Genomic DNA, 13,519 nt, shown 5'->3' with positions numbered 1-13,519 from the left:
CTCGACGCATAAACCAATCGCGATTATTTGTGTATGAAAATAAAGATTTATTTTTTTCTTATAATAACGCCTTTTGCGTCACCGTCGTATTTTAAACAGCTAGAGATTTATCGCCTCTATAATTTCGGCTAGCACTTACAACGGCTGTTGGAACTTATCAATCCAATAACATTATTATGTATTTTTAAAAACATTTGGTGATGCGTACCTAATTTGACCGAATCTCTAATCGTCACGTACGTCAGCATAACAAATGAACTGTCGTCATGTCGTAAAAACTAATAACATATTTCTTTATGGCGCTTTTAACACGTATTTACATATTTTATTTTTTCTCATGGTTCGTCATCCCGATTTCTGTGGTTATATTATTTGCGCAGTGCGTAAAATTGCTATGTTCAACTTAAAAACTAAGTTATTTTCTTTTTGAAAAGCAAAACGCAATTTTTTTTGATGAAGGGTGTAATTATATACAAGTTCAGTCATTTATTCTTTGTGGAAATAATTATGTACGTGTTATTGTTGATTGTAAAACACTCAAGCCTAATGTGCTACACTTTTATGTATCTACATTTATTAAATTGGATATATTTAGAAAGTGTCGTTAAATGGCGTTATTGTTTAATACATACTATAGTTTTGCTAAAAATGAAATGTTTATAAAAATTGTCGATAGAATCATAAATTATATATAATGTAATAAGCTAAGTTTTTCTGTAATTATATTTAAAATTAATTAAAATTTTCTTACCACTTTTCACTGAAGCAGTAATGGAATTAACGCTGTGCATTTCAATTAAAATAAATTTTCAGCTGTGCTTACGTTCAGAACAAGTTATAACAAACTTAAATTAGGATTCATAAACCTTTGAGTTTTGATCGATGTTGTACATGTCCCTGTATAAATTAATTAAAAAATATGACACGATGTAATCTTTTTTTACGGTTTTTACTGACAATATTTTTTTATCCTTAATAAATTAGACGCAAAATAAAAATTAAACGCTCAAATCTATTGTGGATAATACGTTGGAAGCGTTCCAACGTTATCCCTGGATTGACAATTATCTTCTAGCGAAAACAATTTCGAACTGTGACAAAATACAAAACGGGATTCGTACATCTTGACACGGACGCTGAACTAAATAAATAGTGGTTCTAATTTTGTTCCAAAAGTTACCGACGCTGATTGACCGTGCGTCAGTGTCGTGGCTCGAAAATGACAAACTCGCACATTTTTAGCGATTCAATTTATTATTTGGGCAGCACAATAAAAACACATTTCAATATTTATTTTAATTTTTTTGATATTCTCAAGAACGCCAAAACCTTTCTCATTTGCATTCTGGTCGAGGATTAAGCGTCTGAATTATATCTCGCTTTTAAAGTCCGCCTGTAGTCGAAATAAAATAAAAATATTACTGACTAAAAACGCCAATCACGTACAAATATTTACATTTTATTTTGACAAAGTCTATTTATAATTATAACATTTAAATAATCAAGAATTTATGCATAAAATAATATGAATATTTAACCGTTGTGACGGTTCAATTTACATTATTTTGTGAAATGGTTCAAAATATTTTATATAATCTATCAATACTTCTATAAAGTGTCTTTCACTATAAATTTACAAATGACACTAGCAATATTTACAATATTATTGTGTAATCTTTCTACCCTAAAAATACTAAAAAAAATGATTTAAGTAAAAATACATTTTTTTTTTTATTATTTTTGGTATAAATGTTTCGTATATTAAATTGAATTTTAACATGACCATGAACAAAGTTAATTTCTGTAATACGTACAGTAAAATATACTGTGTTTATATGTACATATTTATTATTTAGTAAGGACGGAATGGCGTACTCCGTAACGTCTGAGGTTGCAGGTTCGAGCCCCGGCAGCGGCACTCGAATTTTTATTTATAAAAATGCGCTATTATAAAAAAAATCTGACCTATCTGCAGTGACATTATTGAATATAAATTATTTAAATTTAAATATATCGATGTCACCGATTCCAAGACTTTCGATCTGGTGGTTAATATTTATTTGTAGATATTCATTATATCTGACTTACTCAGTTGGTACAGACTTACCCTATTGTAGCGCATTGGGCTTATGCTTGTCAGATTACACTGACAAGCACTGACGCCTTCCAGAAGGAGATATTCATAAGGGTCATTGTGTACAGTTCGCTGTACAAACGTCCTCCACAAATCATCAAATAACGCAATCAAATTATTCAATTATTTGTTTAATATTTTTTGTAGCTCTTCATAAATATATGACTTAAAAAATAGTATTTTTAATTAACCGTGATTTTATTTAAAAAAATATTTTTTAAATGTAAATAATTGTATTTTAAAATATGTTTATTTTCTATATATGTAAATTTATATACATATGTATATTATATGTATGTAATTTGTATCACTATTCAACAAAAATATTTTATTAATTTTTGAAATGTTTTTAATTGCATTTTTTAAATAATATATCATACGTGTAAAATTGTTATCGACCCCTACTAAACTCTCCAAAGTTTGCCGATACACTGCAGTTTCCCGATAATAACCGTTATTGCAGCGCAGATAGAAACAAAAACAACACAATCGTATTTTCGCGCGACGTATACTACTTTATTCTTATGACTCGGCTCTAGCACGCGCGAATGTATGTGTGTAAAAATTTCAAGTTGTACGTTCACTGAGCTACGCCAATCGTCACTCCGATTAGTATTTCGCTCATTCTGGAATACCACTGAGATCTAATTTTTGGAAAAATATATATGGGATAATGCTCATTTATTACGGGTGTGCGCCATAACTACTATTAAAAAAAATAATCTTATATATAATTGTGTTAAGCCGTCGTTGTCGCTTCCGTTTCCGGACGCGCACGCTTTAAAATAAAACATTATATGGTCAATATTCTACTCTGTAAATCGTATAGCTGTGTATGAACGGTGTATTTAATACACGTAAACAAAGGAAATATATTCAATTATAGTAATAAAAATAAAAATTGAATTTGAATTTTGAGCCGCCGGTAATGCGTTCTGTTGTTTCGACCAATGAAAAATAAGCATTCAAATATAAAACAAAATGGCCGACATTACCGTGACAACAGTTTTAAATAATTATTATTTAATAATAAAAATTTGCTACGCGACAATAATTTACATTAATTCGTCATTTGACTGAATATAAATAATCGGATTGCAAATTAATTAGGTGTGTTATAACTATGAAAATTAAATATATACATAATGTGTTGAGGTTTAGAAGAATACATTGATTAAACTAGATAAACAATCATAAAACAATCTTAAAATTTTTAATTCCCGGCGACAGTTTCCAAGGCCGAAAAGGTAGTTTTTCCTTTTATATTACATAAACATTATCATTTCTTCCGATTTAATGCACATATAGGGACGATTTAAATGTGATTATGTTATATCTACTTAGTAGTTATGAAGATTGACGTTAACGTCGATCCAACCGTATAAATGCTAATAAAATCTATTTTTTTATCTATTGATATTTGGGGATACTATCTTTTACGACAATCGCGTGACAATGATTGTGATGCAGTCGGTTATTTAGCTGAAAAAGCTTGGTTACAACAAAATAATTTTAAATCATTGCAGCAAAAAAAATCACCTAGATCGCTTCGTTCCAAGTGACGACTCGCAATATACATACGTGTAGCTTCTTGGGTGTTTTCTAATAGACGACATTTTACAATGATTATAAATATGTGATTGCATACCTGGAATAATTGATAACAACAATATCTATGAGTGGCTTATTTTTAATTCCGATGTGGCAAAATATGTTTGTATACTTAATGGTTTTAAATCAATTTTTGTTCTGTGTCATCATTCCTCTTTAGGAATAGCTAAATTCAAACTATTCAGTTAGATTAAACTTATGTAGTATGTTTTTTATAAAAGACAATATTTTCTGACAGTGACTTCAACATGAAAATATTTACTCTGTGTTTATATATGTCAATTCTACGTTGAAGCCGTATAGGTCATCATATTGTTTTGAAAAATAATTAAAAACAATAAGACCTTTATCAAGAGTAAAAATTAAACACATTATTACTACTAATATAATCCATAAATTAAACTTAAATGACAACCGAAGAACAAAATTGACGGAAGTTACTGTAGAGGATTAAACACGTAGATTGGCTTCTCTTCATCTTTTTCAAAATTGTCGCAATATGTAATATATTTATTGTTTGCCATACGTAAATGTTATTAGATCTATCGTCGCTTTTGAAAATAAACTGTAAACGATACTATATAGTGGGTAAAATGAGATTTTTCATTATTACTACCATTGTAATATGTTTAATTTTTAGGCATGTATATCTTTAATTGCCAAATCACTGCTGTTTGATTTTTAATATTAGATCCTAGAAAGTCAATAGTAATTTTATTAGAATAACCGTGAAATATTATTCATATAACCAAACACTTTCTGGCACACTCATAATTTAAACTTTTGCTTATATTGCTTATAATTCCAAGTGCTACACCGTTTTGAATCATCTTCAACTAACACTTTGTAAGAAAAATGCTGTGATTAAAACATATTTAATTGTTTATTGAATCACACTAAGCTGTATCCCGGCGCGCTCTTGACAGATAACGAAAGTGTCATGTGAGCAAATCTAACGGCGGGGAATCCCGGATATTGGCGCGCTTGAAAACAAACGACGCGATTGATTTTATCGATTCAAATTGTAAAACACAATTAAAATACCTATAAAAATCATAAAATTCTAAAAAAAATATTTTCTAAAATATTTTTAGCTTATACAGGATTTAAAATATAATGTAAATAATGTGGATTTGTATTAGCTTCTCTATACAGAAAAAGGTGTACTTAAATTTTGGCGAACGTTGACAATTTTAAGTTATAGTTTTTAGAGAATTTTTAAAATTTCGCTTGAAAAAACATTTTCAACAAAAATAATCGCTCATATTGCACCAACTATAGGTGATCGATTGTGTTGTAGCGTCAGTATGGTGTAACAAAATATTTTTAAATATTAGTAATATTTTTGAGCGGATGTGTAACCGATGCTATTTATTATTATTATTTATTTAAACGGTATACCTACTTTTAAATGATACAAAATATTACGTTTTAATATTATTTTTTATGTTGAAAACATTTTGGTATTTTTTTTGTTTTAATAATATTTAGTAAAGTCACAAACTAAGTTTAAAAATTAATACAGTGAAATCCATTTGTAACGAATACCGAAATAATGAAATTCCTAGTATAACGAATATTTAATTTGTCCCCGAAAAACTTTCATACAAAATATTTTCATTGTTTCGAAGACAGCTCTCATTATAACGAAATATTACTAGTCTTTATTATTGAATGTATAATGACCATAATGACACAATAGGGAAACTTGTCGAGTCATGATGATCAGGTTTTTAATAAAAGAAATATATTATGTAGTCCACATAAACTCTCTCATTTTATTGTTAATTTGCTCTCGTTCGATTTTTGCTTATCATCTTTGGTCGACCGGAAAAACTCGGCGTTAAATTCGCTCTGAAAGATTTTCCGCTAATGATTTTTCCACTCGTTTCGCGATAATGGTGCGAAATTTATTGTTCGGTGTGTATATTTAATCATAGCCGAATAAATTTCGCCTCAGTTCATGCTAATGGCCGATCGGAACGATTATAGGTTTTCAATTACTGCACCGGATCTAATGGAAAGCAATCACCATAAACCTCGTTTGCCTTACGTAATAAATATCATATTAAACATACACAAATACGCGAGTACAAATATGACACAAAAATGATTAGCCTTGACCTTGGAATTATTTGATAAAATAATAAACTAGTTCGTCTGACTAGCTAACTTTTCTATGGAGAGAATCAACTATCAAACATTTTCAATACAATGAAGTTAACAAATTCACAAATTGAAGTTCACAACTTTTACTTTATACTTTAGCCTATCTTATAAAATATTCCATGCTTTAAGATCCTGCTTATGTCGTATAATATATTAGACTTTACCAATTTCCGTCAGGTGCCTTTGCTAAGTTTCCAAGTGCAATTAAACGCCGAACTTGAACTCGATTCGTTCCCTGTAATTTGTTTATAAGTAGCTCGAGGTACGACTTTCTTGAAAACGAAGGGCTCTATTTTCAACTTAACCTTGATCGGTCGATGAAAAATAATGGATCGCTGAAAGATAAATGTCAGATGCTGACAAATTTGACGTTGTCAAATTTCCCGCACCTTTTTTTGCTTATGGCTATGTAAATATGTAAATATTGTTGCTTATGTAATAATATATCAGTTTTATTGCTGGGCGTGCCAATAAAATTGAAGGATATTAGATACTTTATTTTGTTATAAAAGATATTATTATGAATAAAAATGAAGTATCATTTATACGTAATATATTCCCATAAGCTATTTATTTGAGCACTTCATAGCGTATTTTTCTGGTTGACATATTGATTAATACAATATATCCTGATTTATTAAAAAATAAAATATTCATTTGCGATTTAAACCCACGACTCTTACTTATTGTTTTACATTTCTTATATTTTCCAGATGCTGTATAGATTATAATTTTAGGGGCGCTTATTTTGTTGTTATAATTATTACAAATATTTTTTTTATTAATTCGTTGAAAACTCACACGCTTAACCCTTTGAGCGGTATCGCCGTACATGTACGGCGGTCGATCTTTCACTGCTTTGAGGTACCTCAGATAGTTACAAAAAAATAATGAGAGCTTCTGAAATGATATAAAAAATCCACAAAAGTTGAATAATATATAAAAATATGTAAAATAAATTAAATAATAAAAAAGTGTTTAAAATATAAAAACACAAAAAACTAGTAATATAAATCAAAGCAATAAAATCTTGAGAATCACTGTTTTTTTGCTATAGTTTATAACAACATAAATAATTATGAAAAAATAAGTAAAATTAACCTACTTTTATGTGTATACATACTTATATATTAACAAATGTGTATAAATTACAACTCACTACAAATATGTATTAACTGGGTAGGTTAATCAGACATAATGAATATCTACAAAAAAGTATTAACCAATATAATGAAAGTCTGGGAATTGGTGAGATCTATAGAATTGATTACAATTAAGTTCTAATCATTGTGTCACTGCAGCTATAGCTAGTTTTTAATAATAGCGCATTTTTGTAAATAAAAATTTAAGTCTGCTGCAGTGGCTCGATCCCGTTGCCTCTGGGTTCCCAGTCTATACCTTACCTACCGATCTTGTTAAAAAGTAAATGTAAAAAACATACTATGATACAAATAAATTAACATTAATATGAAAGATTTAGCAATTTTAGAAATCGAAAAATTTTGTTGCGTTTTGGAGCAAAGACAATGGGAGTAAATTAAAATTGGAATACTTCAGAACATTGTAGTAATGTTTGCTTGCATAAACATTTCTACGGTAACTCGATGAATCTTAGTTAACTATTTTAAAGATAAATTTAATTGGAATATACAGACGTAAAATGTTTAATATAATTTAATTATATTTTATCGAACAATAATATAAAATTTTAATCAGCATTGTCGTATATAATTAGTTGTAGTTAAATCTATTAAACTGTTAAATAATAATAAATTAAACATTTCATATTGTTTATGAATAATAATTAAATATTTAATTGTCAATGAAACTATTAATAGTAGATTTTTATTGAATAATTAGCTGTAAAATATTTTCAATAACTATAATAATATAATAACTTAATGTGTAAAAATGACACATTTTGCGACTTTTTTTATACACTTATATGACAAATTTTCCGGGAAATTGAAAAACTATTACCGAACAAATGGGCTAAAGCTATTATTGATAACTCAATAATATTATAAAACTTATCTTTTCGATGAAAGTGAATATTGAAGAAGTAAAATAATATACATTTCTTATTATTATGTAGTATGAAAAAATAATTTAAAGAGCTTTGAATAAAAAATGTACGTACAAAATAATGAAACTGTTATTAATACTAAATTAAAAAAAAATTTAGATGATTACTTTTGCTTATGCTTTAATAAACTAATGTTTCACTTATTATATTTTTTTCTTGCTGCTACGAAATACAATTAAATAATTGTTTTTCATAGCATCTTAAAGAACTTACGGTTTTTGATATTTTAAATATGTTTATAATAATAAATTACTGCTTTACTTTGATTATGATTGCTTTTTTGATGCTCCAAAATACAATTATATAATTTTGCAAAAACTGACAAACTGACAATTTTTCTTATTAAATGTAAAAAATTATTTATTTTTAAATAAATTTAATAATATTTTTACTTTGATTTTTATTACAACACATGTTTTTTTTTTAAATATATAATTAAATCAAATTTACATCTGAAAAGTAGGAAATTTTCAAGATTTATTATTGATGCTATATATTATTATTATATATCAGTTTATATTTATATATGAATCTTTAATATACGTGTATATATTAAATTTAGGGATCTTCTTAATTTATTACATAAACCTCCCTGTACCCTCCCGTTTAATATGTTTCTTTATTGATATTAAAAGAAATTGCTTATTAGGGACGAGCAAATTTGTGTTATACGCCAGAGATTTACTATGTTGTACAATTTATTACGTGTTATTACTACAAACGCGTGTGTGCGCGCATATTAAAATATACAACATACTCACATATAGTATAGTGGAGTTGCGGTTTTACATAGATCTAATTAGCATTAACTCGGCAGCTAGCCCGACTGATAAGTAAACGATTTACAACCGTTGGGCACGCGACGAACGTCGGGGCCCTTACCGTAAACTTGGACCCTTAACTCGAATTATGGGTATTTGCAAATCTTTCGGATGTCTGCATTGCGTCCCTGGCAAGCAATGACGAATTCATCGATAGACCCAACTCGACCGCATCTTTGTCATAAATTAAGGAATAGACGTTGAGAAATGTAGAATTGTGTCTTATGACGATAACGTTTATAGTAGGGATGAACAAACTTTTGAGTTCTGCGGTTTATTCCATATTTAAAAAATCGTCAGCAGGGCCTCAAAGTTGTTCGTTTAGTTTAAATTTATGTGAATAATATTTCTGCATATTTCACTGTCACGTACTTCCTGTCTTTTACTAAAACAGTGACAATATATCTTGATGCAGAAAAACTAGTAGTCATATATACTAATTTTGAGAAGGCTTTCGACATGGTTTATCATGAATTATTATTAAAAAAATTGTCGGACTTTGAATTGGCATGATAGAGAGATAAGACTGGACACGCAAGCTACATACTGTATTAAATTCCGTCAAAATCATAAACAATGACAAACATACACACAATATATCAATCCTGCAATTTTATTAAAACACGTAGAATCAATAATAGTTTACTTATATAAAGATTATTAATAATTTCGTGGTGGATAAATAAATAAATTAAGTTAATGATGTTCCATATCAAATTCCTTATTATTAGCTCAATGTAAACTTTTCCCGATTCGTCAAATTTGTCAGATGCGAAGGATTTGTTTACAGGGAACAAATCGCCATGTTTCACCCGGAGAAAATTTACAATTCAAAGGGTAAACAAATCGCCGGCGAATTTCATGCCTCTGTAATCGGCTTCGGCTGTACGGCATACTTATTAAACGAGATGCTGTCAAAGAAAACATCTCGGGTTTTGTATTCACTCGACGTTTTGACGGCAGCGAGATGAAATTGGAGCGATCAAGTTCAAAGTTGCGCTGTAAAAGGGAATATTAGAATGAAATATAGCTGGTCGGTAAATACTTTTGGTGGTACCGAAAAGTAATCAAACTAATTTCAAGGAATTTATCTTTGAACTTAGCACTAAGATCTTGAAGCTCAAATTTGTATATATTTTTTCAACCCATCGCATAGTTTATTAAGCTAAATAAACCAGAAAATAAACAAGTAAGATTTAGAGATTTATCGCGTTAATGCCACACTTCTAAGCTAGTGAATAATACCTGAAAGACTTGTGTTCGAATCCCATATGGATCCTATTTTTTGTTTAGATAGTGTATTGGAAGTCAAAATTAGTGATTATTATATAAATATAAATCTGATCGATCATCAAAGATTAGATTGTCTAAGATGTTCCTATCTCGCGTGTGAATTTGGTTATGAATAATTCGAATAATTTTGCTTTACATATTATATTTATATAATAAATAGTCAACAAAATAAATGTATTCATATAATAAAAAATATGTATTAAAAGATAATAAATTGAACTCCAGTAATCGACCCATCTTATTTTCTCTTACTCTCGCAATTTATTTACTTTCTTATGACATAAAATATTTTTTCGTCCACTGAAAGAACGCTCTATTTTTTTCCTCAGATCGGAGATAAGGACCCTGCCGGAAAGGCCCTGTTGCTCGCCTGCGAAAAGAGGAAAGCCGACGACGGCGAGGCCAACAAGGACCTTAAAAAGGTACGTGTTTTTCTCCGCTATTATATTTTTCTTTCTCTATATATGTCTATTTCTTCCGTAATATGCGACGTAATCCGTGCGAGTGCGTTTCGAGCTTTGTCAAAATCGATTACCGACGCACAAGACCATCACGTCTGTTTGAATTGCGGATTAGCACGAAAGAGGGAAACCAAATGTGTGTTAGATTTTCCAGAATTTAATTCTGAGCGAATCTGGGCTGCGAGTGATTTAATTATACACATCCCAAACAAAACCACGTGGAGCTTTTCTATATTAAATCAATTAACTTACGTTCAAATTTATATTTGGAAATATATTTATTTAACTTTAAATGTGCCAAAGAGTTTCACATTAAAATAATTTAAAGATTCCAATATAAAGTTCTACGATAAATACGAAACAGCACGGCAACATCGAGGCAGCAATCTCTTCAATATGGACAACTTTAAAAACGATTAAAAAGGACTTATCCCTTTAAACTAATCTAGTGATCATTACTTGAACCTATTTTGTATTAGTGTAGTGTAACTTAGAACTCTGTAGCGCAAATGAGTAAATATAGTATTTAAAAAAACATATAGAGTACATATAATTTTTGGACATATAGAACAAATATTTTAAATGTGAACTTTAGTTTTATAAAGAGAATCAGAAAGACTAATTAATGGTTAATTCCATACAACTCGATGATCCAAAAGACCAAAAGTTGCTAAATATTTTTAATCAAAGCGGCGTCTTTTTACTTGTCGTTTTATCGTTGTAATTTTAAAATATTTTATAATATCATATTAATTTACATATTACTCAATAATGTTGGCTTGATGTTTCAAAAATGTATTGTTGTTATATATGTTCAAAAATTCTCTACGTGTTCTTTGATGTTATACTTTAGCACAGTTTTCTTTTTGGGAAACAGCCAGAAATCGCTGAGAATCAAAAGAAAATTTTTGTAAGCGACCGTAGTTTAAAAAATCCATTTTGGTTACATAATTAATTTAGTTAGTTGATACTATACTTCAGCTACTGGCTCTGTATCCCTTGTTTATTTCCATCCTATATGTGTTAAAAACGAATGGGGTCAAGATGCATCATTGACTCACTCCATTTTAATATCATTAAATGTACGAAATATAGTAACTGGTTATTGTTTAATTTTCTTGATATATAAATATCCATGCATAAAAAAATCTTTTAATATTTTTTACACACAAGTAGTTTGAAAAATAACGACCTCAACACTAGTCCTGAGAGCTGATAGACGAAGGGTTTGGGATAATATAATAGCACCATTCGCTCTCCCGCCGCATAATATCTCACCCACACAAAGCTATGTATAAAGTCGCCAGGGTCAGCGGTTTAATCTTTTGTATATGATGTTCTCAGCGTGCGAATAAAACCACGTGTGACGTCAAAACGAAAATAAATGACGCAGAGCAAAAAATTTGTCTATACAAGATTGAAAATTTCGATACGGGATGGCACAACCCCGACGTGATGAATCGTGGCGTGTGTCAAATTGGGCGACACTTATAAATGCCCTGCACGTCGCTGCCTCTAAAAGCGCGCGACTGTGAAACGTATTAATGCCGTAAGCAGTTTCACGTAGTTTATATCAATTGTGGGATGAATGAACGTGTAATACTATATGGCATTGTTTGTATGGAAAATGTTTAAAATTTCCTTGTAGTGGTTTCACTTAAATAAGAACCTTATTGTCTTTTAACCGTAATTGAGATGTTACTATTCATAACATGAAATATATATCAAGTCGCTAAAAAAATCAATGAATTAAATTAGTACAATATTGAAGCTTTAAAAATACGAGTACATTAATAATTTATTTCAAATTATTATATGAGATTAAATCGCACAGGTCGTGTGTAATCGCTTCGGTTACGTTTGTATGACCTTCTTGAAGTTCTTAGCATGACCTGGAGGCGAAGTGTAAATTCGTGCTCAAAGAAGTTTGTAGAGCAAAGTAGTAGTCCGAGCGTCAATACGTAGTACAGTCGAGTGTGTCTAGTCCGGTTTTGTTCCGCGTTATAAACACCGTCGCGCGCGTTAACCGTACCCCCACCCTGTACGTTGGAAGGGATCATAAGAACGCGGTCAACGGGCACCGCTCGCGGGACATTAAACGCGCGAATGTCATGTCTCTTGACTGGTATTATTTATAAATCGCTACTAGATATAATTATAATTTTTGCTTAAATACTTATGCATGTTTAATTAACGGTCACATCATATAATTTATATAGGATTTACTTGTGACCTACACTTTTGCTTACTTTGCCAAAGATTCTTTGATTCAAGTCATTGCTCCTTGCACTATAATTTTTTTGTTGACCCGAAAATAGTTGAGAAAGTTTTTATTTTTAAAATCCAGAAATCTAATTTAAAGCTGTATTTAAATATCTAAATCAATTTTTAACATTTTTTCTAAAGCACAAGTGTTGAAAAACAATTAATTTCACCCTATTTAAAAAAGATGATACCAACAAATAAAAAAATCAATGTGATCTTATAAAATTATTGATAATATGTTTTATATAAATATTTTAAACTTATTGGACTGATTGAATATAAATAAAATATTTTTTCACAATTATTGTTTTAGTACAATATAAGTATTGCTGAAATACGTTTTTATTTTCATGATAAAACACTGCCTTCTTTGTCTTCTTTGTCTAAATATCTTTGGCACTTTTTCGACGAGGCTCGTGATGTTGTCTCAAAGTATTTGAAGCTTTTAGTCCGTTGAAAGCTCGCTTCCACCGCAACCGTCTTGCTCAAATCTGTCCCTCAACACCATCGAAAGTATCGCTTTGTTTTAATACAAAATGGAAGTTCTGTTCTACAGACATATAACTGAGGATAAATATTAATCTACGTGTGTTGAAAATATATATTTTTGATCAAATTAAAAATATAACTAGCTTTCGTATCCGATTTCTTTCGTATCCAAAGTCACTATTATATATAA

General features: G+C 29.6%; 1 protein-coding gene across 8 annotated transcripts in view; it reads left to right on the top strand.

Annotated features, from left to right (window-relative positions):
* The window catches only part of LOC148233677 (pseudouridylate synthase RPUSD2-like), a 482,025-nt gene that overhangs the window by 426,012 nt on the left and 42,494 nt on the right, over window positions 1-13,519 (top strand). For all 8 annotated transcript variants that reach the window (XM_088188775.1, XM_088188769.1, XM_088188768.1 and 5 more), the window contains exon 3: window positions 10,444-10,536. In XM_088188775.1, coding sequence (XP_088044901.1) covers window positions 10,444-10,536 — 93 coding nt within the window. The remainder of the gene's footprint in view (window positions 1-10,443; window positions 10,537-13,519) is intronic.

This window comes from Plectrocnemia conspersa, unplaced genomic scaffold (assembly GCF_051122295.1).
Source record: "Plectrocnemia conspersa isolate PC_06_02 unplaced genomic scaffold, ASM5112229v1 ptg000007l, whole genome shotgun sequence".
Classification (NCBI taxonomy): Eukaryota; Metazoa; Arthropoda; class Insecta; order Trichoptera; family Polycentropodidae; genus Plectrocnemia; species Plectrocnemia conspersa.
The sequence above is the reverse complement of the archived record's forward strand: the minus strand, read 5'-3'. Positions and strand labels throughout refer to the sequence as shown.